General features: G+C 40.2%; 1 gene segment (V, D, J or C); it reads right to left on the bottom strand.

The window, feature by feature from the left end:
• Positions 1-1,822: 1,822 nt before the first annotated feature.
• Positions 1,823-23,337, bottom strand: LOC121443970. The segment is given in 6 exon segments: positions 1,823-2,347; positions 2,894-2,935; positions 4,390-4,719; positions 7,054-7,113; positions 22,824-23,123; positions 23,232-23,337. Coding segments are annotated over 6 exon segments (981 nt in total).
• Between the last annotated feature and the right edge of the window lie 3,884 nt (positions 23,338-27,221).

Raw genomic sequence — 27,221 nt, 5'->3', positions numbered from 1 at the left:
ATTAATTCATTCAGTTGTAATCTACATGGTTTGTAACTTTGCATGCAAATCTGAAATTACTTAAATTTAAGCATTGTTCTAAGGATACATAAATTTTAGTGTGGGACTAAGGCATTAGAAAATAATAATATGATGTATATCTCAAAAAGCAAAGAAAAAACGTTCAAATATTCTCATGGCATAAAAATGATGAATGGATGGGTTAGGAAAAAGCTGTGCTGACCTTGATTTAAAGAATACTCAATATGTGTATGGACTCAACATTACATAGGATTCCATAAATAGGCACGGATTTTATCACTCAGAAAAGAAGTTGATAAAGCTAAGAACAGCCAGGCAAAGTAGCCAGTATTCTATCTGAAATGTGGGTCCTTCCCACAAAATCAATCACGTACTTACCTGCTTGAGGCTGTTGTGTTGTGATAATAGTCATGGACCAAGGAAGTTGCATAACCTCATTCCTGCATCAGAAACTACCTAGATTCCCAGAACCTTCTACAAATGGTTCTGTCTGTGGATGAATCTGAGTCTCAGGATGCTGTTCATATCCACATAAGAGCATTAAGGGATCTACCGTGCCTGAGGCTCACAGTCCACTATAGTAGTGCTCTGCCTAGAAGAGCAGTTTCAAACCGAAGACAAATGCTCAATGGAAAGCAGAATAGCTGCTCCAGCTTACAGAAAGGGGCACAATTATGACAGTTCTAGAGCAGATTGCGCTTCTAGCTAGAGGAAGGATGAGTGAGAAAGAACGACAAACCAGTAACCTGGAGTGATCATGAGGAATAAAGAGATGAACTCACAAGTCCTTAAGGAAATTATCACTAACTTTACTAAGGAAACAATGCATGTTTTTATAATTTGTAGGTTGTCTTGATTTAATATTACTGAAAAATATAGGATATGTAGTACAATGATGTTCTCTCTCTCTACTCCTCTCTCTCTCTCTCTCTCTCTCTCTCTCACACACACACACACACACACACACACACACACACGAGACCAGAGAAATCTGGCTTTAAGTTACAAGTACTGATTAAAAACAGTGACCTTCAGTAGTGAGATTAGTTCTGGAATCTCTAAACTGTGGTCCATGATTGTATCTATTTCAAACGACTGTTAGAGGATCAGGGGTTGCTTGTTGTGTAGTACAAGACATGATCCTATTGCACTCTGTCACCCTCCCCATGGAGAAAATTTGAAATAATTTTGGTGCTTTTTTGTGTGAGTGTGGTATCCACTCTCTAAGGTAAGGTCAAGGGCCTATATTAGAGCTCTCAAGAGTTTGCTTGTAGTTGCTATTACTAATTCATTTAACGTGTAAAACCCTAGCTGATAGAATATTCTGACTTCATTTCAAAGAGGGAAGCTGTGGTACTGGAGTTTGGTGTCTGCGATCACTCTCCTTCATCCCTTTTCCTCTCTGGAGTTCTGGTAGCTTCCAGGGAGCAGCTCGAGGGTCAGCAAACATGCTGCTATGAAAACAGGCACAGAGCTGAGCATGCCCAGTTTGAGTCACATTAGATATCTGCTCATGGTCAGGAGAAAGCCTAAAACCAAATACCCAAAATGTGATGGCCTTTAAGAGCAATTTCATGGCTCATTCAATGGCCTGTGGTTCCGCCTACACCCGCTGTCACAAGAAACGCCATAACCACAGACTGTAGACCAACATTAGAAACGTGATTTTGGACTCTTGTTAGCAACCGTCACTGAATGCCATGGTTCTGTTGTCATACTGCGTCTTTCGTGGTTATTAAATGAAAGTAAAGACTGACAAAAGCAGACTTCTGATTTTCAAAAGAATTTATTGTCTCTAATATGAAGTACAAGAATTCAAGCAGTAAAGAAGGCTCTTTAGGGTGTCTAGCATGGAGGCTTTCAGGGAGTTAGCTGGCTCAAGGGCAACAAGTACTGCGGGTAGAAGCTGCAAGCTATGTGTACTGGAGCTGTGATGCTTCAGGCTCTCGGGGAACCACTGAACTACTGAAGAGGATAGAATCAGAAGGGAGCTATCCTTGGTTAGAGAGAGAAGTTGCTTGAATTGCTTATGAAAGTCTGAAAACTTTTGAGTGATTACAGAATGAAATGCATGTGATTTTACAGAGGTCAAAGTTAGCAAGAAAATCCAGCTGGGCCCCGTAAGGCACAATTTCACAGGGAGAATGAACAGGAGCTGACTGGTTGTGCCACCGTTCACTTCCTTAGGATCTCTTCTCATTGCCACAGGTAGCTGTTCTTCTAGCCAGAGAGAAGCTGACCATGGCCAGGTGGATCGCACTCTTGAGGAGGAGGAGAAGGTAGGTGTAGTAGGCAGAGGTGCTCGTGAGCTGAAGCTGCAGCACAGCTAAAAGAGGTTTTCTATTAGTCCCACCTGCTTGTTAGACAGCGTAGTACAGGTAACTGAGGAGGGAGTAGTGGGTACTGATTGCTGGGGACCTACATGGAGTTAACAGCTCTCCTCACTCAAACCTAAAACAACACTCACTGTTCTCAAAAAGAACCACTAAGAGGGCCCTTGAACTTGGAAGTCAGTTAATCTGAACCCATCAATGCCGGTAACTAATGAGTAACGAGATGACTTAGACTTGGACTTAACTTTTATCCTGCTATCTTTGGTGGTTAAAAATAATAGACATATGAGTAAGTGAATTCCTTTGTTAAAATAAGTTAGGGTACCTCACTGTACCCGTCATTAAATTACACTTTACTTGAATTAGTTGTTCACTGTGTGGCTGTGATGTGCGTAGTGACACAGTAGCTGTAAACATCACTGTCTATTCTGTAACACCCAGACATTTAGATAGTTCTAAATTAATCCAAGGCAGTTCGAATATTGTTATATTCAAAAGGAAGAGTGCTGTAATGTTAGCTAAGCATACTAAAAACCTACCATTTTCATGCCAGCAAGGTGTAGGCTCAGCACTCACGGCAACTACAAGAAATAACAGTAAGAATTTGTTAATTAATATGCACATTATTTGACAGTTCTCTCTGTGTTTGTGAATATGTATATATCTACATGTCAATGAATACATAGATGTCCTCACATAGACGAAAGTGTACTAAAATATGAGCTCCATAGTCATATAATTGTATATAAATACAGTATAGAAATGAGTCTCATTATATATTACTCAGTACACGTCTTTCACTTGGCTTGTTTCTGTATACAGAGAAGCAGAAATTCAAAAAGAATATTTTTCCCTTTTTGCCCTAAAATCATATCAAGCTGTCTAAAACAGTCTTCAGAAAAAAACAGCCATGACCTTCCAAATCAAGTACCTTCCCAAAACAACTGCTCAAAGTTCATTGATCATTTTAGTGACTAAGGAATCCCTGAGGAGAAACCTAGACAGTGACCAGGAAGAGGCTCACAGGTTCTAAATGTTCTCATTTCTCATTCCTCGTAAGTTCAGAAGGTCCTTGGGGCTTGAGACTATTATTCAATGCCAGCAGTTGTGACATTAATTGCAAGACCAGCTCTAGGCCCTTTGTACATTCAATCCTCTGCCTGGACGTGCAGCTTTGTACCCACTGAATTAAGGGATCCTTTGGGACCTTGCATCTGATTTATTCTGAGTAAGTTGGAAAGAGTATGCATTCATCACTGTACAGCCCCCTCCATGTTGGGACACTGACATGCTAATCCTGGTCTCCCCATCCACATCCCTGTTCAGGCCTATGTGGGCTTTCTGAAATGCATTGAAATGTCAGGAGAAGCATTGGTTATGAAGCATGCGTGCAACCACTATCCTTACTCGATTTTTAATTATGATATCCTATATGACAGTTATACATACATCAGCAACCAAAATCTGAAGATTTCAAGGCTGCTAAGTTCACTTCTTTTTTTGTAATAAGCTTTAACTCTTTCATTTGAATATGTCGTTAACTAAGGCACCAGTTTCTAAGCATCAGTGTTGGAGACCTGAACTTTGTACACAATAAGATTAAAGTAAATGATTTTGTTTGCTTGGCAGAATATTCTTAATTAAGTCATCAAAAGCGGAGCCTCCATTTTAGCATTTATCATGTACTTAATTGCTTATTGTGTCATTTTTAAAAAATAAAATTGACAATTTCTAGAAAGAAAGAAAAAAGAAAGAAAAGAAAGGTAGGAAGGAAAAAGAAAGGAAAGAAGGAAGGATGAAAGGAAAAAAGAAAGAAAGAATCAAATATGGATATTTTGGATAATAATGATAGATTTAGAAAAACCTAAGCCAAAGCCTCTGCCATCTTAGTATTTTTGGTAAAGTACATGATAAAATGCATGCAGTGGCCCTGTTAAATGTCTTATGTTGATTTTTATTAATACATGATAAAAAACCTGGATATTTTCAAACACATTTTCTAGAAAGCTATATTTCAAAGGATATGTGCACATACCTTTCTCTATTGGAGGAAAGGAAATCTCTTGATCAACTCCTTTCTTATTGTTCTCATGTTTGACAATGCATCTGTGCTCTTTATGCATTGACTCTGCAGTCACGGTAAGCCAGCTAAACTTCATGTATGTGTCATTGGTTTTCAGTGTATTCCCTTCCTGGGATTCCAGGATCTTATCGCCATCCTTTTCTTTCCAGTATACCCTTATAACATCAGGGAAGAATTTCTCAAGGAGACAAAGGTATGTCCCAGCCTTATGGAGATTCGTTTCAGCAACGGAAGGAAGGAAAATGGTAGGCTTGGGGGAAATGTCTGTATCAAACCTTTTGTCTGTAAGATAAAATGGAAAATCAATAAAAATAATAATCATGAGAATAGTAGTTATTATTTCTGAGACAGAATCTCAGGTAGCCCATTGTATCATCCGACTTGCTATGTACCCATGGATGGCCTCCTTCTGATCCTGGTCCTCCTGCCTCTGCCTCCCAAGTGCTAGTGCACCACTAAATCCAGTCACTCAAAATAATTATTACATATCATTATAAACACAATATTGAATGGTTAGGAACAACTTCTGTCTTTACACTACCTGTTTTCTCGTGGTGTGGTGAAATAGCCATTCATCTGGGAGGATGGATGGTAGGGTGAGGAGACATCATTATACAGATGAAGGTTTCTTGTCATTCCTAACATGCTTCCCTTCCCCATCCTTTGTGACCTTGTTCTCTGGCAATTTAGTGCAATCCACTGTCCATTTATGTGTCCTGCTTTCCTTAGAGCTCAGTGGAATATATGTCAGGAGGTAGCTTTCAATTTTTCATTGTAGCTGTATGAGGTCCCTTATGTAATGGAAATATCCTTCCATGTGTAATTGCAATCAATTGAATAGATCTGCTAGCTGAGGTTGCGGATCACTTTCTCAGTTTGAAGTTCTCAGGGATCTCCTAATTGCTCTCTACTTTTAGGAAGCATCCCAGCCTCACATGAGAACCACTCCTAGTTTTGGAGTTGAGCATTTAGCTGTAGCTGTGCCTCCAAATTATTCCTAGTGTGTTGAATGTAGGTGCTTCAGTGGATAACTACCTAGTAAGGGGCCATGGAGAGAAGGGATCTTCCAAGGAAGGAAAAGTAGAATATAATGCTATTAAGGGATAAAGAGAAAACTAGAATGGGATTAAATAGGGAGGAGGATGAAAAAGCCGAGTATGAGTATCGACAACTAACACTAAGTGAAAAATCACAAGGAACAAGTGGAGAGGTTATAGCTCCATAACTGAGTTCAAAGCCTAGACTTGTTCACAGTACACTAGACCTGGAGAAACATGAAGGCTACTGTCCATTGAGTCTATCATAGACTTGTTTGTAACAATAAACCCCACACCAGTGTCAAATGCTTTAATAATGACTTTTGTCATGATATATGAATGTTTTATGGAAGTCTGAATATCTGCAAGCATTATACAAGATGTTTGCACAAGTGTTCTTCATATCAACATTTGTAATTGCAATATCCTGGAAAGTGCTTCAGGAAATCCTGCTCACAGCCCTCTTCTCTCTAAACATCATCACCTCCACTTCACTATGGCCATGCCTTGCCTTCCTTCAATTACTTTGAAAACATATTCATTCCAAATCTACCTGTGACAACACATTTCATTCTCCTACCGAACATGAAGGAACTCCAAAGTGATTCAACCCATATCCAACCAGGAATCTAACTCTGCCTTGCAGCTTGTGTCTTATTCCCATAAGTTTTATTTTATTTTTTACAAGATTTTCCAGCTGTTTCTCCCTTAAAGGTTTGTCATTTATAAATCAGTTCTCAGTCTAGAATGCAATTTCAAGTTAATTGAGACTTTTTTTTTTTCAGAGAGAAATTTTCAAAAAAAAAATAAAAGCAATAATCATGTGCTTGGGCAGAACTACTAATAATTAGACAACAAATGTGTTCTTATCAAAAAGTAAAGACACAGGAAAAAAATTGGACTATAAAACTATCCTAAGCTTCCTTGAGGGAAATAATGGTCACATAAAGATGTAAAACCGTGAAAGGCCATTTACATAAACACCAGGCAGAAACAGTTTGCACAAACTACAAATTCTTACAGAAAGCTCCAAGTAATATTTCAAGAAGCAGAGTGACATAAATTGTGACCCAACATGAAGTCAGACAAATAAGAAGGGGATTTATTCATGTCCTATAGTAATTTGCTGTGAATTATGATCAAAATCAGTAATAATGATCTCCAGTTTGTCTGGAGAATGGAGCACTAGTTGTATTCCAGACTTCACAGACAAGCCATCAACAAACCTTCATTCTGAGGATTCAGCTAAAAGACAACACTATCCCGAAGCAATAATTTACCCCAATCGTCTATGCACATGATCCTTGGAATGACTTCCACTTACTCTTTGTATGTGCTACTATTCTAAATATAATTTCAATGTCTTACGGGTGGAAAGAAGAAACCTTTTATAAAGTAGTTTTTGCTGTCATATTCAATAATCTATCCTGAAAATGACTCAGGCTAAGAACATTGTAGTCAGGTACAGTAGCTCATCATGGTTTCTGGTCTTTCTCTACAAATATATATATATATATATATACATACATACATACATATACTTTTCATCACTGGAATGAAGCAGGAAAAAGTTACTTACCAGGAGGGATTACTATGAGCTTCGTTCCTTCTGCAAATACCTTGCTCCAGCCCGAGCTATCACAGTGCTCACAGCTTCTACAAAAATCTGAACCTTCTCCAAACTTTCTTGACATGACAGGCATGTCATGATACACTGGTGTGGTCTCCTTAGAAATCCATTGACTATAAATTGTGTGACATCTGGTTACTTGAAAGTTTTTTCAGAAACTAACGTCATACATTGTTTTCCCTGGAGGAAGTGATGATGGAAAATAGAGGGGGTACAGTGGGAGAAGAAGAGAGGTGGGTTAACTGGTCCACCAACTGTGAGGTGGTGATAAAGAAAATAGAAGAGGTACAATTGGAGAAGAAGAGAGCTGGGCTAACTTGTCCATCAACTGCATTTTTTTTCAAGTAACTAGGAAAATTATTCTAAGAATTGTTTTGCTTTTAATTCCAGGAGTTCCGTTGTGTTGAAACTACTCAGTGATTACATCAAAAGAATGCGTTTTGGTTCTCACAAGCACCAATGCTTCTTCTTAGGAAGAGGGGAAATATTTCTGAAAAGAGGAAGCTCTTTAGTAATTTAAAATAAAATGTGCCAACACATATAAAAAATGCGACCCAACTTCTATATTTTAAAAAGCTGCCATTATTAGTTGCCATTAATCAAGAACTGTTATTGTAGCTTTATCAATGAAAAAATGTAATCTTTAAAGCCTTACTGTAAAATAATTGTAAAAATTAATGAGTTATAAAATGTTTCATTGCATTTGTAAAAAATAGTGGTACACATGCCTCTAATGGGATTTAAACACCTCTCCACAAAAAGTGTACTATGCCTAGTACTAGAAACCTAGCTAGCTATTTAATGGTTACTGGGAGAGCATCTCTAACTACTAATTTGCTAAACCAAAATAATCACTAACAACAATCTATAAACATTAGTCCTTACAACCACAGATAAGTGTAGTCATCACCCCTCATTAAGGAAATTTCTCTTTGTAACAGATGGAGAAAATCACAGCCAGTCAACATATAGAGTTATGGGACAAAATCCCAGTGGATACATCTACAAGGATACATCTCCCACACCTATGGCTTAAGGTACATTATGGAAGAGCGGCCAGAAATATTGTAGGAGCCAGAGGATCAGTGTATTTGCTGTAAGATTGTATCTCCTAGTAACATCAGAAGTTTTGTTCATATATGAACTGGCCAAGTGTGAGCAGAGCAAAGATGACAACCAACGAACAAACTAAACTGGAAGTGGAGAAGTCCACAAGGTCTCAACCCTACACAGAGAACTACAGGAAACTGAGTAAGGCTGGGAGTGGAAGGGGTGGTCCTCCCCAGAGGAGCACATCAGTTGGTTGTCCAGTGCCAAACAATCAATTGTGGAAAGATGCATAAAGTAACATTATATGGACTGGAAGGTTATATTTAGAAATATAGCAGTTAATGAAAAAGAGGCCATGAACATGAAGGAGAGCAGAAAAGAGAAAAGAATATATGAAAGGGTTTGGAGGTTGGAAAGGAAAGGGAAAATGTAATTAAATTAAAATTTCAAAAGTAAATAAAAAAGAAAGCATAAAATATAAGGACTATATAAAAAAGCAGCATCACTTAAGGTCATGCTCAACTTCCTTAGCGATCAGGGAAATGCAAATCAAGACAACTTTAAGATACCATCTTACACCTGTCAGAATGGCTAAAATAAAAAACACCAATGATAGCCTTTGTTGGAGAGGTTGTGGAGAAAGGGGTACACTCATCCATTGCTGGTGGGAATGCAAACTTGTGCAACCACTTTGGAAAGCAGTGTGGCGGTTTCTCAGGAAATTTGGGATCAACTTACCCCTGGACCCAGCAATACCACTCTTGGAAATATACCCAAGAGAGGCCTTATCATACAACAAAAGTATATGCTCTACGATGTTCATAGCAGCATTGTTTGTGATAGCCAGAAACTGGAAACAACCTAGATGCCCTTCAATAGAAGAATGGATGAAGAAAGTATGGAATATATACATATTAGAGTACTACTCAGCAGTAAAAAACAAGGGCTTCTTGAACTTTGAATGCAAATGGATGGAAATAGAAAACACTATCCTGAGTGAGGTAAGCCAGACCCAAAAAGAGGAACATGGGTTGTACTCACTCATATTTGGTTTCTAGCCATAAACCAAGGACATTGAGCCTATAATTAGTGATCCTAGAGAAGCTAAATAAGGAGAACCCAAAGAAAAACATATAGGCATCCTCCTGAATATTAACCTTCAGCAGGCGATGAAAGGAGACAGAGACCCACATTGGAGCACAGGACTGAAATCTCAAGGTCCAAATCAGGAGCAGAAGGAGAGAGAGCACGAGCAAGGAACTCAGGACCATGAGGGGTGCACCCACACACTGAGACAATGGGGATGTTCTACTGGGAACTCACCAAGACCAGCTGGCCTGAGTCTGTAATAGCCTGGGATAAAACCGGACTCTGAACATAGCGGACAATGAGGACTACTGAGAACTCAAGAACAATGGCAATGGGTTTCTGATCCTACTGCACGCACTGGCTTTGTGGGAGCCTAGGCAGTTTGGATGCTCACCTTACTAGACCTGGATGGAGGTGGGGGTTCCTTGGACTTCCTACAGGACAGGGAACCCTGATTGCTTTTCGGGCTGACGGGGGGGGGGACTTAATTGGGGGAGGGGGAGGGAAATGGGAGGCGGTGGTGGGGAAGAGACAGAAATCTTTAATAAGTAAATAAATTTTTAAAAAAGCAGCATCAAGTTATAGTAGTTGTCCACTAAAATCCTTTCCCATACCCAAAGTAGTTCAGAGCAGAAAAGTACCGGTGCAAGGTCATGTCTATGTTAAGTTTAAAATAAACTATGTAAAATATAGAGATGCCCTCACACATGGTTTTTTGTTGAGAAAACTTAAGATCTAGATGATATATAAAAGTATATCTTCCTGATTATCTCAAAGGGAGGGAAAGAGTTACAGGTCCAGTTTTTATCTATTCTTCCCTGCACTAAATGAGCAGCCTGCCATCCCAGCCTGATACCTAGCTTTGCAGCATAGTAAATGAAAGTGCTTCATCTTCCACGCTCCAGTCTCCAGTCTTCTTACTAAAGGTGAGGACCATGGGTTCTCACAAACACTTCCCCTCTGCACATAGAAAATAGCTTCCTGAGCCCGGTGGTGTTGGCGCACGCCTTTAATCCCAGCACTCGGGAGGCAGAAGCAGGTGAGGCCAGCCTGCTCTACAAGAGCTAGTTCCAGGACAGGAACCAAAAAAAAAAAAAAAAAAAGCTACGGAGAAACTCTGTCTCGAAAATAAAACTCTAAATAGCTCAGGGAACAAAATCAAGTTTTGATTAATGGAATTGGATCAAAATAAAAGGCTTACTTAGAGTAAAGAGATGGCCTACTGAATGGGAGAAAGTCTCTGCCAAAAATTAATCTGACAAAGGATTAGTATCTAAGATACATAAAAAATTCAAAAGCTGAATAACAGAAACACACACTCCCCAGTTCAATCAGTAGCGGTCAATGAATTGCAGACTTTTCTTAAATAATAAAGTCTAAATGACCAATAAGTAGTTGAAATGCTCTCAAAATCCTTAGCCACTGGTGAAGCAGAAATAAAAATTGCATCCCCTTCTAGTGAGAATGACTTCCATCAAGAAAAGAGTCAACAACTTCAAGAATTATTGCAGGGGTGGTAATAAGGAGCCATTATGGAACAGTCTTGAGGATGGCTAGTGAAGACAACTTAAATCCTAATTCAAAGCAAAGATTGAATAAATAAATATGTAAATGATGTGCAAATGAAGCATCATAAAACTCAAGTTTCAACATTGACATGCAAAGTTTTGTATTGCATTTTCAAGTTGGAAAATGACAACTTTATTTTTTTATTATTTTTTTTTTGATTTTTCGAGACAGGGTTTCTCCGTAGCTTTTTGATTCCTGTCCTGGAACTAGCTCTTGTAGTCCAGGCTGGCCTCGAACTCATAGAGATCTGCCTGCCTCTGCCTCCCTAGTGCTGGGATTAAAGGCGTGCGCCATCACTGCCCGGCACAACTGTCAGGGAACCCTGATTGCTCTTCGAGCAGATGAGGGGGGGGGGACTTGATCGGGGGAGGGGGAGGGAAATGGGAAGCGGTTGTGGGGACGAGGCAGAAATCCTTAATAAATAAATAAATTTAAAAAAAATTAAAAAAAAAACAAACTATCTTCTTTTCATTTTACATACCAACCCCAGTTCCCACACCCTTCCCTCCTCCCATTCCCCCTACTTACCTCCCCATTCATTCCTCAGAGAGGGTAAGGCACATTGCTTTAGGGAAGGTTCAAGGCCCTCCCTCTCATATCTAGGCTGAGCAAGGTATTCATCCAAAAAGAATAGGTTCCCAAAAAGCCTGTAAAAGCAGTTGGGATAAATCCCGGTGCCACTGTCAGTGGCCCCTCAGTCTGCCCCAGCAATTTAATTGTCACCCACATTCAGAGAGACTAGTTTGTTACTATGCTGGTTTCTTCCCTGTCCTGCTGGAGTTGGTGAGCTCCCATTAGCTCAGGCAAACTGTTTCATTGGGTGTACCCATTATGGTCTTGATCTCTTTGCTCATATTCTCATTCCTCCCACCCTTCAATTGGACCATGGGAGCTCAGTCCAGTGCTCCAATGCAGGTCTCTGCCTCTGTTTCCATCAGTTACTGGATGAAGGTTCTATGGTGCTATTTAAGATATTCATCAGTCTACTACAGGGCAAGGCCAGTTCAGGCATCCTCTCCTCTATTCTTTAGGGTCTTAGCTGGGGTCATCCTTGTGGATTCTTGGGAATTTCTCTAGTGCCAGGTTTCTTGCTAACTTCATAATGGCTCCCTCAATCAAGATATCTCTTTCTTTGCACTCATCTCTGTTCTTCCTCTATCTTGACTATCCCATTCCCTCAAATTCTCCTCACCCCTCCCCTTCTTCCCTCCTTTTCCCTGTCTACTCTCCTTTCTCCCCCCACCTCTGTGCTCCCAATTTTGTCTGGCTATCTTGTCTATTTCAACTTTCCAGGTGGATCTATATATGTTTTTCTTAGGGTACACCGTGTTACTTATCTTCTCTAGAATCATGAACTATAGGCTCAATATCTTTTATTCATAGCTAGTATCCACTTATGTGTGAGTACATACCATATTCATCTTTCTGGATGAGAGTTACCTCACTCAGAATCATGTTTTCTGGTTCCATCTATTTGCATGCAAATTTCAGGATGGCATTGTTTTTTACTGCTGAGTAGTACTCTAATGTGTCAATATGCCACTTTTTCTTTATTCATTCTTCAGTTGAGGGGCATCTTGTTGTTTCCAGGTTTTGGCTATTACAAATAATGCTGCTATGAACATAGTTGAACAAATGTCCTTGTAGTATGATTGACTATGTTTTGGGTATATGCCCAAGAGTGGTATTGCCGGGTCTGAGATAGGTTGATTTCCAATTTTCTGAGAAACCACCATACTGATTTCCTTAGTGGTTGTACAAGTTTGCATTCCTACCAGCAGTGGAGGAGTGTTCCCCTTACTCCACATTTTCTCCAGCATAAGCTTTCATTGGTGTTTTTTATCTCAGCCATTCTGACTGATGTAAGATGATATTTCAGAGTTGTTTTGATTTGCATTTCCCTGATTGCTAAGGAAGTTCAACATTTCCTTAAGTGTCTTTTGGCCATTTGAGATTCTTCTGTTGAGAATTCTCTGTTTAGTTCTGTACCCCCTTTTTTAATTGGGTTATTTGGAATTTTGATGTCTAATTTCTTGATTTTTTTCTATGTTTTGGAGATCAGTCCTCTGATGTGAGGTTGGTGAAGATGTTTTCCTATGAATCCTATTCAGTTGCCTTTTTGTCTTATTGACTATGTCCATTATTTTACAGAAGTAGCTCAGTATCAGAAGGTCCCATCTATTTGTTGTTGTTCTCAATGTCTATGCTACTGGAGTTTTATTTAGGAAGTGGTCTCCTGTGCCCACTCATTGAAGGCTACTTCCCACTTTCTCCTCTATTAGATTCATTGTGGTCAGATTTATATTGAGGCCTTTAATCCATTTGGACTTGAGTTTTGTGCATGGGAATAGATATGGATCTATTTTCATTCTTCTACCTGTTGACATCCAGTTATGCCAGCACCATTTGTTGAAGATGCTTTCCATTGTATAATTTTAGCTTCTTTGTCAAAAATCAGGTATTCATAGGTGTGTGGATTAGTATCCAGGTCTTCGATTCAATTCCACTGATCAACTTCTCTGTTTTTTATACTAATACCAAGCTATTTTCAGTACTGTAGTTCTATAATGGAGCTTGATGTCAGGGATGGTGATCCCTCCAGACGTTCCTTAATTGTACAGGTTTGTATTGGCTATCCTGGGTTTTTTGTTTGAGAAAAATTTTCTGTAAGCTCTTTAAAATTTATGAAGTCAGTACTTAATGTGAAAGATAGTCTATGTGTTTCTTCTAAAAATTATTCTATAATTTAATTTCTACTTATAGTTCTGATAGCTCTCTGTAGAATAGGAAATTTATGCAATTACTGAGACTTAGAATAGCGGGTAGTGTGCCATATGAACTTTCCCTGGGGTCTGGCACTCATATTATCTACAAGAACTGAGTCTAGATTGACTGGAATCCTCGCACATAGCATGTTACTTGATTTCCTATGGTTTTCAGCTGTACAAGAAGACTGCAGCAGCCATGAAGACATTTCTTCTCTACAGTCTGGATAATGATTGTGTAGTTGTCCCTGTCATGGCTGCCTATTACCAGGCAGTATAGACAGAAAGAGGCCACAATTACAAGGGACTTGCTGTTGTCTCACTGGCCCCACAGTTTCAGTCATGACTCTATTCTGAGTGCCACCACTGTCTCAGGAATGTCAGACTTTGGTCCAGCTATGCTTGAATTTCTAACACATGAAACCACAGTTCTCAGGGTCCTGTCCCCTTTCATGTCCCTCATTATAGGAAAGTTCAGAGGGGCTTGCTCAGGACTGGAGAGATGCCTCAGTGGTTAGGAGCCCTAACTAGTCTTACAAAGACTCTGAATTTAGTTCCCAGTACCCAGTTGGGCTGTTTATGACTACATGTAACTCCAGCTCTCGGAAATTAGACAACCTCTCTGGCCTCCACAGGCCTCATATGCATATATCCATACACAAATACTCAAAACATAGACACACACACAAGCAAATACACATGCATAAAAATTAAATAAATATTTAAAAAGCAGAATTGAATCTCCTTGGTTTTTTTATCTTTCACCAGAGGAGGGATAGTATGTGTAAGCTAAAAAATAAAAAAAACCAAATCCCTAAACAAAATCATGTTTTCCTCTTCATAACACGTCCATATCTTTGCCATGGAGGACATGGAAACAAGTTTGAAAAGAAATAACCAATACTTTGGACACTGGAGTCAGGCTGGAGTTGGAATGACTTTATTTGGCTGCTACTGAGACTTCTGCAGAGAAGCGTTTGCCTAGATTTTGTTGCTGCTGTTCTTATTCTCCAGGTAAGAGCTATGGGATGTTGGACACAGTCTGCATCTCTGTGACAAGACAGGTATCAGGCCAGGGCTACCAAATCTGAGTCAAACTTATGGACTCAGCAACGAGAGGTCCATGGTTTCACTGTGTAGAGTAAGAAATAGACGCCTGTGCCAAACAGTCATGCCAGAACTGGCAAAGGCTTTACCAATATATTCATGAAGAAGATTGTTGCTGTGCTCCTTGCACCTTATTTATGCCCCAGAAGCCCTTCCAAGTATTGAGACCAGAAACAAGAGAAAGCTACAGGAACGAAAATGGCCAGGTAGATATGGAGAAATAGCACGGGGATGAGGAGCATGGAGCACACTTGCCAAATGCATCCCTCTCCCTTTCAGTTGTGTGATAATGTCATAACTAGCTTATAGCACCCAGCCTACTCTGGGGGTCTAATGGCATAGGTCTGCCAGGCATACTTGTCACCACATCCCTTTGAATGAAATGCCATCTTGCTAAAAGAAGTTTATCTTAGTAGTGCTCATAAGAGAAACAGGCAAAGGGACTAGAAACAGGGCTGTTGCTGCCTTACAGCATCAGTGGCTTGGGACGAGCCACTCACCTTTTCTGGGCTCTAGCTTCCTCACTTGGAGTGACAGCTCTGACCAAATTGAGTCCTAAGGACCCAGCCAGTCCCAGCACCTGTGAACCTGTGAAGGAGAACACTGAGGGTCCTCGGTGGTTCAGCCACCATGAGTGCAGCTGAGGAGCAGGGAGAAGAAGGTTTTCTTACAGGTTCCCCCAGATGATGAGACACCGTGAGATCCCAGCAAGCACAGTAGTATGTGGCTTCGTCTGCTCTGATAACATTGTTGATTATCAGGTAAAAGGTACCGTCGCTCTTCTCATCTGTTTCCAAGCGGGAGTTGAGTTTGTCTTGCTTTTGGGTCTTGGCTGAGCCATAGAAGATTCGTTTTATGGGCTCCCCTTCTCTCAGTTGGTACCAGTGCACAATGGTATTCTGAAGGGGGACCCCAGACAGCTTGCAGCTTATGTGCACCGTCTTGTTTGGTCTTCGTGTAAAAGACAGCTGATCCTGAGATATCCAGTAGTCTCCATCTGAAAAATGAGGGAGAGAAATCAGAGATTTCCAAATCATTATTATTCTCACTTGGCTCAGTATACAAAAAATAATGAAAGGGGGAAAGGAACAACATCAACTTACAAACTGAAGAGAAAAACAGAAGGAAAATCCACGGGTTTGGCATTTCCAGTCGCAGCTGGAATGGACACCAGAGACAGTGACTGGGGCCTGAGCAGCAGCAGATTAAGACACAGCCCCAGCTCTGTGGAAAAGGGATGGGGGAGGAGGGCAATACTAGTTTCTGAGCTTATGAAGGTCCTGCCCAGTGAGCTGTGTCATTTTATCGTGTTCCTGGTGCAAAGGATCTATCAGGTACCAGACAATGTCATCAAAACACCTATTACAACAACAATATTAGCTTTCTCATTGGGAGCCATTCTCCCAAAACCCTACCCCTGTCAAGCTTAAGTATTATTCCAGTACACCTCTCCTTGACATCTTTTATTACTCACTAGATTTTAAATTGTTTTCCTTTTTCTTTTCTTTTTTTTTCTTTTCTTTTCTTTTTTTTTTTTTGTTTTGTTAACTACTGAGTGTAACTATGAATCATCTTGGGCACATGAAAGAATCGTAGTGAGCGAGATCCTCCAGTCTTAGGTGTATGCACAGTTGATACACTAGTAGTCCGCTTGACTTGAAAACTTTAACAGTGTAATGAAAGACAGCAAACAACAACCTTTTATTCCTGTTAAGAAACAAACATCATTTCTTTGACCCATTCATAATTAGACTTTCAGAATTACAGCTCTGCTTAATTTTGATGGGAAAACAAGAAAGATGTTCTTTGCTGAGGTTGGGAGTATTTTCACTTGAGCCGAGAGAGCTCTGTGACATGCTGTGCTGTGATATGGAAAGACAGAGGCTGGATGATCACAGCACAGACACACACATGAAATCCTCCACAAGAGGCTCACATGCACAGACACACATGAAACCCTCCACAGGAAGCTCACCTACACACACACACACACACACACACACACACACACACACACACCTCCCCCTACACTGCACAGGATGCTCACATGCACAGACACACATGAAACTTTCAGATGAGACACCAGGAAGTCCTGAGCGTCCTGTGCTCTTCTTACCACAGTGGCTTTGAGCTGAGAAGCTCTGCTTACTTTCCTCAGTGAGTGACTGAATTGGAAAGGGCGTTCAGTTCTATCTCGCTCATCACAAAGTCCTCAAGCTTTCTTGAGCACTGTACTTCTATCTCCTTTCCAGGAAGCTTTCCACATGAAGGGAAGCAGAAACCACCCTGGACACTGGTGAAAGGTGTCCGGGGATGGGATGGGAAGACATGATGGGGTTCTGAGGAAGGAGACACTGCACTCGGGCATCTGGTGGGTCAAACTTGGGGCAAAAATACAGCATCAGAATGCTCAGCAATCTTGGTCCTAACTCTCTGGGGAGTGGTGAGGAGGAGGTAATTCAGCACCCAGGTGAGATCAGCATGGAAGGCTTCTGATGAGTGACAGTGGTCTAGTCCCTGTGGAGTGTAGGAGGAGGCGTGTGTGTCTGTGCACGTGAGCTTCCTGTGGAGGGTTTCATGTGTGTGTGTGTGCACGTGAACCTCTTGTGGAGGGTTTCATGTGTGTGTCTGTGTAGGTGAGCATCCTGTGCAGTGTAGGGGGAGGTGTGTGTGTGTGTGTGTGTGTGTGTGTGTGTGTGTATGTGTGTGTGTGCAGGTGAGCTTCCTGTGGAGGGTTTCATGTGTGTGTCTGTGCACATGAGCATCCTGCGCAGTGTCGGGGGAGGTGTGTGTGTGTGTGTGTGTGCAGGTGAGCTTCCTATGGAGGGTTTAGTGTGTGTCTGTGCAGGTGAGCTTCCTGTGGAGGGTTTAGTGTGTGTCTGTGCAGATGAGCTTCCTGTGGAGGGTTTAGTGTGTGTCTGTGCAGGTGAGCTTCCTGTGGAGGGTTTAGTGTGTGTCTGTGCAGATGAGCTTCCTGTGGAGGGTTTAGTGTGTGTCTGTGCAGGTGAGCTTCCTGTGGAGGGTTTAGTGTGTGTCTGTGCAGATGAGCTTCCTGTGGAGGGTGTAGTGTGTGTCTGTGCAGATGAGCTTCCTGTGGAGGGTTTAGTGTGTGTCTGTGCAGATGAGCTTCCTATGGAGGGTTTAGTGTGTGTCTGTGCAGGTGAGCTTCCTGTGGAGGGTTTAGTGTGTGTCTGTGTAGGCGAGCCTCCTGTGGAAGGTTTTTGTTTGTTAACAGAGCAGCATTTTAATAGAGTGGAGCCCAGTACGCACAGTAATATATCCCTGTGTCCTCTTCTGTCACTCGGTATATTCTGAGATTTGAAGACAAATCATTCTGCCATTGCTTTGCCTCATATCTTTCTTTACTAAAACCTTTTTCATAGATAATATTGCCTCTTGAATTAAGACACAGCATTCTTTTTGGAGGCTGGCCTGGCTTCTGCCAGTACCAGTGTATATATGTATCATGCTTCAAAATGATTTTAAATTGACATTCGAGAAACGCTGTATCTCCTTTTCTCTTGGTGATATATGACATTAGATGTGAATTGGGAGTGCTTCCTCCTGTATCTGAAAGATAACAAAAGCTAAAACTTTAAAAAATCCAAAATTGTGAATTTTGAATTCCGTTAAGATAATACAAATTTGGTGTCCAAGTCCAATTCCAGTCAGTGTCTGGGTTTTGTGGGTCCCCCACCCCTCATGTGCCTTGAGGGATTCAGAATCATAGTGGAATTTATCAGTTCAATTTGAACAGCTGTGTGAGTGTACTGCTTGGGAATGTGGTGTGACCTGACTGTCCCTGTTTTCTGTATCCCGAGAGTGAAGAACACCTTACTCACAAATCCTGAGAGAGGCCAGCGTGAAGATTGACAGCAGAAGCCACATTCTGTGGCCTTTGTCCTGAGGGAAACTGAACACCAAGGCTACACAGGCCCAGAATAAAAGAGACTAGTGCAGGAAGAGGAAGTGGCATTCTGGGGACTGACGGGGCGGACATGGTGTTTTATCAAGATTGCTTGTGGCAATTGGTTTACCTAACTCACTTATTAGCGGATTTCTCTATTGTGCTTATGGAAGATGTTTATCAAACGATCAATTTAGAGACACAATTTCTTGTCCCCTTAGCATGCCTCAATTGTACATATCAATGGAGTATGGAAGATTACACATGTGTAGTGTTTGTTCTCCACCCTTCTCAAGCCCTGTGAGTCATGATTTCAGTTTCAGGTTGACACTTTTAACTTGCATGTATGAGAGAGAACTTTTAGTTTTTTTTTTTGGTCAAAACTGATTGTCTTGTTGAAAGATTAACATTCTTTGTTAGGTTACTCCTAAAATACAGACAGATTTAGTGACGAGTAAGAGGAAGACAAAGAGGAAAGAGAAGAAAGGAAGAAGGGGAAAAAGAGGCATAGAAACAGAGAAAAGAAAAAGGAGGTGGAGAAGAAAGGAGAGGAGAGGAGGGGAGAGAGAAGCGAAATCTCCTTCCAGTGTGGATCATGAGGAGCTGTTTTTATATCACCCTGCACCTGGCAGTCTTGAGTACAGGTCTGTTAGGTGATCAAGAAATGCCTTTCTAATTGTACTTTTGAGTGTTTCAATTAAATAGGCATGTTAAAGCTGCTGGCTCCCTAGACTAAATACAACCTTTAAGAAGGGTCATTATTCCCCATTACAAATGCATGCATGTTTGATAGGGATCATTAAAAAGCACAGAAGGAGAAGACAAAGCACTCAGCTTCGTGGTGTGAGTGGTGGTGCTGGGGAGCACAGCACCACGGTCAGGTTCATATACACAAACCCAGAGGCCTCCACGTAAAATCACCTAATCCCAACAATCCTTGGAAAAAAATAGAAAACCCAAGCAATAGACCTGAACTGGCTGCAACACAATCTCTCTCTCTGGAAATGTTAGAAACCTGCCTTGTCAGGGAGTGTAGTTGTGTCCTGAGTCTTCTCCTAGGAAACTTGGGGTGCAAGGAGGTGGTGACAATGGAACTGTTGTCACTTCTACTCTCCTTTCCCCATCCCTGCTGATTTTTCATTAGCACTATGAAGTTAATGATAAGAGGACAAGCATTTTGTGTTGAAAGCAAAAATTAATCTTGTTTCTGGGTCATAAAGTAGTTACTGAAAATTTGCTACATATATGTTAGTTACATATTTTCTACATATATGTGAGTTACATATTTTCTACATGTGAGTTTCATATTTTCTACATATATGTGAGTTACATATTTTTCTACATCTATGTAATTTACATGTTTTCTACATATATGTGAGTTACATGTTTTCTACATATATGTGAGTTACATATTTTCTACATATATGTGAGTTACAAGCTACATTGTACGTGCATTGGTTGGAAAGTTGCTATAGAAAAACCAAGTAACAATGCACTATTTCTATCAAGGAATCAAAGAAGATACCAGACCAGCTGATGGATGGTGGATGAGATTCTAATTGTCCTGAGCTGTGGGTTCACCCCTTGAACAGCTTGGCATCTAGACTTCTGTGACTCAGATTGTTAGTATCCCAGAGAAATCCTGATTCTTGGGAAATGAGATTCAGACTCAGTCATCCAGATGGAGACTTGATTTTTTTTTCATGCCTAACACAGTTCTTAGAATCACATGCTGCAGATGCCCAGGGCTCAGGATATGAACCAAAATGATAGAAATTGCATTTTTTGATATGCAATATCACCAATGTGATCAGCTCCCATTAGTAAACATTAAGTACACTCAGGTCTACATACTTGTAAAAATTTTGTGCATTATTTAAGATAATACTTGCAAAAGTTAGTTCAAGTTAACTTTATGATGTTATCCATTTGAAGTTAAGAGAATGGGTCAAAGATAGGTGAAGTAATTTAACCAAAGTTGACCAACTAATATTGGAAGGTTGGAAGTATAACAAACAATCATTAAGTGAATGATGACAAACAGAAACATAAATTAAAATAACATCATAATTGTAGCATGATTAATAAAAACTCAGAGACAGAAATTGGGATTCAACCCAAAAACCAGAAAAGCAAGGTAGCCAAACTATTAGAGAAGTTTTACCTCTACCAAGGCTGAGAGACCATAGACTAAGCAGATTAAGCCTCTCTCTTTTCCCATTTTATATTCCCTCTAGTGCTGGGGTTAAAGGCATGACTCCCTAGTACTGGGATTAAAAGGTTAGGCCACTACCACTTGGATTTGCTTCTGCATTGACCTTGTGTAGCCCAGGGTAGCCTTGAACTCATAGAGAGCTATCTGCCTCTGTCTCCCAAATCCTGGAATTAAAGGTGTGTATCACCATTACTTGAACTCTAGTGGCTTTAGCTTTGCCTCTGGTCTTCAGGCAAGATTTATTTATTAAAAGACAAATAATATACCATTATAATATGTGTTATACATCTGTTATCACTTACTGTAGCAAAGGACAAATCTATTGTATTTATTTACTTGTTTATTTCTAGACAGGCTTGGTGCATCCTAAATACTGGGATTATAAGAATGGATGCCATCATACCTGGTTTATGTAGTGCCGGAGAGGGAATTCAGGCCATTGCACCAGGCAAACACTCTACTAAATGAGCTATAGACTCAGCTGGAACAAATATATTTTTGAAATAGCCAAGTAATAACTACCTTAGCTTGTGTGAGCATTGGTTACTACCACTAGCATCGGCTGCTCACTGAAACTTCATCTTTACCTTGTGAGTAATTGGAAGCTGTATCTCCATCAACCTTTGTGGGCGCGACACAATCTATGGGTTTTCTACAGTTCAGTGACTGACTGTCACCATTGTAATGTTCATGTCATGTTATTCTGTTTTGGTCTTGTCCTTAGAACTAAAGAGTAGTAACAGGAATGAGTGTGAAAACATAATAAGAGAAAAAGGCTTCAAGTGTATGATGCATATGATTATATTGTATAAATAGTTTATCATCAAACATATTTGTCAATTAGATCTATTATAAATACATGATAGTTTATGTAACAGAAGCTTTCTGTTGACATGTGGAAAGTATGCTAGCACCAGAAGTGTTTTTAAATCACTATTTTTTTTACAATCATTTTTTTTTTAAATTTGGGAAATTTCCTTTCTGTTTAATCATTTTTATCAATAAATATGATCCTTTATCTCAAAGCTTTACTATAAAATCATCTCTACATCCAAGATAGTCCTAGTGAATATGTCGCAGGCTTTTTAATTAAAAGCACAAGACTCCAATGCTAACAAGCACTTGTAGACCTCCAGACAAAAGCTAGAGGCCGCTGATGTCACAAGGTTAAGACTTTTATGAATTTTTAGCATCTTTGTCTCCTATATATGGTAATAGACATTCTGCCCGTGTGTTTTAAAGTGCTAGGAAGTAGTGGCCAGAATGAGGATAGAGGCAGAAATAAGGGGCTGAAGGAGAGATGTGATCAGTCTGCCCTTTCACATGAGGCTAGCCTACATGTACACACACACACACACACAACACTGACTAGCCCAAGTGGTTGCTCCCTGTTTTCCTTTCTTTTAACCATCTCAGGTCCAGGTCCCTTCCTTCGCCACTAAATGTAGTGAATGTTTTCCACTTTATTAACAATTCTTCAAAGAATGTATTTAGTGGTTCTATGTTGTTTGTCACTTTAGACCCACAGATAAGGTGCCACTTTCTCTCCTCTACATGGCTTGAGCATCCATAAAGTTTCCATCCATCTATTCAAAAGTTGAAGCTGTGAGACTTTCCACTGTTCTTTTGAGAATCAAGTGACAAGGACTTAACTCATAAATTACCAGAAGCTTGATTCCACCCCTTTGTCCACTTCTTCTGTACGGTTATAAAAGAACCAAATCATGTAGTCAGCAGGCTTGCCATCCCGTATTGAACTATTCCCAGATATTCTCGTTTAGTAGGAATGGTGTCAAGCCAGGCTTCAACTGCAACATAGTCCCTGGGGCTGCACTTGGGTGGGAGACCCACATTGTTGCAGGGGAAGCTGCAGAAGTGCTGTAAGGAGGGAAAGATTGGGAGGTACCCCCAGCTGAACAGCTGGTGGCTGCTCATTCTGGGAAGGATGTGGGTTGGAACACATGGCTGGGGGATGGTTCTTGTGTAGGCTATTCCGGAAGCTCAAATGCTGTGCTTTAGCCGTAGGAACAGTAATAGATAGCTTCGTCTTCTTCCTTCAAGGAATATATTGTCAATGTCGATGTGGAAGCACTAGGATTTTTACTTGCTTCCATTTTCTTGGTCTCATCTAAGAGAATATGGGTGGGAGTTGCCATGACATGTAATAGAAACTGTAAACCTTGATTTGGTTTTTGCCGGTACCAGTGTATGGCTACACTTTTAAAGCTGTTGATGGAGACCTTACAGGATATTTGGGCAGTCTCATCCGTTGTTCTTGTAACTGATATTTCAGGTTGTTCCACCTTCCCAAGTCCAACTGCAAGCAAAGCAGAAAAAATTCCTGTGATTAACCGGCAGGCAAAGAAACAGCAATACAGGCATACTTTAGTCTCTGCGTCCCAGGGGAAGGACAGTGGTGACTCACAAGTCAAGAGGCTTGAGAGAATGACCATGTTCAGGAGTGGATCTCTCAGGCCGGCTTCCCAGGGAAGATGTAAAGGAAAGAGGACGTGTGAGCCAAATTTCTTCATGGTCTGCTGTAGTTATGAATGGCTCTGGGTTTCCTGGCCCACACAAGCTGGTCAGATTAGCACGTAAATTGTAACTGTTCTTCTAGGGGTGGGGCAGTGTGGGTGCAACCTTCTCATCTGTTCCCCTTTCCATTGCTTACTGCCAAGATGTTATGCAGAAGCTATGAAGACATACTTGCTATAACCATGTTTACCTATCTGTGATTTGCTATATGTTCAGGCCTGGAGGGAAAACAAAAAATCTGACCTTAATTGTCCAACAACAAACAAGCCTTTGAAATGTTTTGTTGACTTTAATTAACATGCCAAATACCTAAACTCTGAGTACTTTCTAAGTTCTTTTTATTCAATTGGATTTCCCTAAACAAATTGTGAGCAAGAGAAATCACTTCATATTAATACTCTTGGTCCATTTAAGAATTAATCACATGACAGTTACTGGGGGATCACAGACCAGCTGTGGAAATTAGTATTTGTACTTTCTGGTTAATGGAGCTTTTCATGAACAGATGTCAGGTACAGTAAAACTTTTAAATCAGTTAAAGTTCAATATGTAATGAGAGCTTTAGCTTTAATTTAGTATCTAACACTCAGGGAAGACTTGGTTCTTGTCAGACTCTGTTCAACCTGTATTCTTATTGAATTCAGCTTCTCAGTAGCTTTGCAATGTTATGAGCATCTCTGACAAATAAAATTATTGAAATAGTTTGAATGTTCTGTACTTATTTTGTATTCATTATTGGAAATAATTCTGCTGAGTATCATTTACATTTACATATGTATGCATATAACTTTAAATGGATGTGCACAGCTGACTTTAAATTCCCTCCTGATTTTTTCATACTGTAATAGTTCTGGTCTTTATATTTATGTGAACTTTATTTTTAAGAACCAATGACAATTAAATGACCTCTACAGTACACAATCTTGCAGGAAACTAGCTGAGGTAATTAAGCATTCTGGGCTTTGATTTCTACATGTGTGCATTGCCTACACATATGCTTTTTGAAATGTTAGGAAATTGATAATGTTGTGCTACACAAAGGCACCGAACTAAATGCTCAGATATGCATGTCCTGCTCAGAAGTCTTCTTTGATGTCATTAACTATTATCAAACAGTAAAAAATAAAATTCCTAAACATTTTTACAAACCACAATATCTCATTTAAGAACAAGTAAAACTAATAAATGTACGATTTAAAACACCTATTTCTTTGGAAATAATTGCTCTTTAATAAGTGGAGAAAATGTATTTCCTTTTCTAATATGTCAAGAAAAATTTTGTATTATTCAGAGATTATTGCTTTATGAAAATTTCATTATATTCCATTGTATTTTAAAATTTTACTAATAAATGCACAAGGCATTAATTCCAATGGCTAAATAATATTCCTTGCATGTAGATCTAGATTGGAATCAAAGAATCCCCCCCTAACTAGAGATGGGGGGGAAATGGATGAATCATTTATCTATTCTACCTTCTGTGTTTGCCTACCTTGCAAACCCTCTCTACTCCTCAAATTCACCAACAGATCATGGATCCTTGACACAGAGAACATTAGGAATGAACATGCTGATGTAATTTTGAAGAATAGTTAGGTTGAAAAGTAGATACAGATGTTTTCTGTACCTTCTTTTTAGAAGAATTTTTTCTAGAAGACTACTATAAGTGTTATTGTTAAAAACAAAAAAAATACAAGGTTTTATTTGAAAAAAACTAACTGGGAAATTATTGGCATATTACTTATTCTACAAAACAATGTAATTACTCAAGTCCTGAGGATTGTTTCAACATACAGTAATAATTTGCATCAATTAAAATTGCATTATAATTTGCCTCCTCTATGGAGTGGCAATAATTAATTGATTCTTTTATGCCCCCCTGAGATGAAGTATCTTAGTAACAGCCCAAAGGTTCCATGTTAACTGAGTCTCTACCCTGATCTATCATGGACCCTTGCCTGAATAAATGCCTGGATCACGGAATGTTCACCTATTTTCTGATTTGATACTGTTAGTGAAAAAAGAAAAATAGATATTTTAGGTGGCGTGACTTAAAGGAACTAATACATGCAAAGGACTGAGAGCACCCATAGAGAACTCACACACGGGATTAACAGAGCCTCACCAGCTCTCACCTGTCCTTCACAAGCATACAACGCTGTGGGCTCATCTAATGGCCAAAGTGGCCCCAGTTGGTTTTTGATGACAGCATCCTGAAATTTTTCTTTGCCCCATCTCCCAGTAAATGATCCTTCTTCCATCTGAATGTACTGGAGATATCCTAGCGCTCACTTTCAGAACTGCAATCCTTACACTTCTTAGAGTAGCCTTGTGGTTTAGTTTGGGAAACAGGGCTTCTTATCTTTACTTATTTATTAGGCTTCAATTATCTAAACTTTAATTTCTTTAGTGGTACAACTGATCGAAAGTAGTTACGCCTTTGTAGACAGCCTGACTATATCGATCTGCTGACTGAGTTAGATTCTAAACACACAATTTATGTATTGTATACTGTGAGAGCAGAGGGAGCTGAAAATATATGCATTGCTCGGTGTTCCTTCTCAGCACCTCTCCCAGGAGCCAACATTATTGGAAGCCCATGGCAACTGAAACCCTGGACCTTGCTTTCTCACTGAGAGAGTAAGACAATCTTAATACACTTAATGTCTAAACGAAGTCAACAGGAAATGATGCTGACCCAGAAAGATGGGCACAGTTCCTGACACAGTCGATAGCCATCAGACTCACTTTCTGGTTTCCCCTGATAGACGAGCTGCAGGTGAGGGCTGAGGGTGAGCAGGGCCCAGGACTGGATTGACTTGCGCTACGTTAGGAAGGAAGTGGTTACAGACATGCTGAGGGTGTATGTGCTCATTACTATGATTCTCATCCAGGACTCAGCATGCCATCATGTCTTGTTTCCCCAGGAAATGTGGATGAATGACCAAGGAAGGGAGGGAGGGTTTTACATACTTCACATGTGTTGCATGTTACCTTTAACAGCCCTTGGAACGTGTTTCTACTTCTGAAGTAAATATCAGCTCCTCAAAAAAATTTTCATTTGGTGTTGTTCCATAACTGAGTAAACATGAAAAGCTGCATGTGGATAACTCCAGAGAAAATGTATGCCTCTTTTCTGTAGTGGAATACATTTGATGAGAACCATAAAATTACAAAACCACCCAACATCATTTAAAAGTCTCCCTCAACCAATCTAAGGAATAGAGGAATACACTCATGGATTGAAAAGCCTGCCTGGGCTCTGTGTCTAAGCCTTTGACTTAAACTCCCTAAGGAGAAACATGGGGAGTCATGTTTCAGGTTCCTGAAGCAGAAGGTGTCAAACCAGGATGACAGAGTAAGAGTTGGATCCTCTAGTGTTTAGGGAGAAAATAGACACACCCAGGTCAGCCAGACCCGAGATCACTAACTGGTCAGCTTTGCTCAGTTCTGCATGACACCAAAATGTTTATCCCACTTATTGAGAGAAATGTTACCAAGTTCTGTACCCTGTTGGTCTTCATCAACATTACCAAGCCTTTGGGACATGTGAATAGTCCAGAGTTCTTGGCCTGGTGCTGTTAACTTCTTGGTTGTGGTCATTGGTCCTGAGGTATGAGGAGAGAGCTGTGCTATGAACTATAGAATGTTTAGCTGAGTTGTAGTCTCTACCCAGTGGAGGACAGTAAGACTCCACCCTTTTGTGACAACTTAAAATGTCTACAAACATTGCCAGTGTCTCCTAGAGGAGATGGCCTTCAGCTGAGAATCATTGTTTTAGCCACATGTTTAGGAAGAGGCACATGCTAACATGATTGTCATGAGGCCTTAGCTGAGATGGGGACAAAATGAGACCCCTGAATGAACAACCAGCATGTAA

The sequence above is a fragment of the Microtus oregoni genome, unplaced genomic scaffold, assembly GCF_018167655.1.
Source record: "Microtus oregoni isolate MIOR12 unplaced genomic scaffold, Mior012 000115F_ref0000277, whole genome shotgun sequence".
Classification (NCBI taxonomy): Eukaryota; Metazoa; Chordata; class Mammalia; order Rodentia; family Cricetidae; genus Microtus; species Microtus oregoni.
Note: the sequence above shows the minus strand (reverse complement) of the source record. Positions and strands in the feature narration are given on the sequence as shown.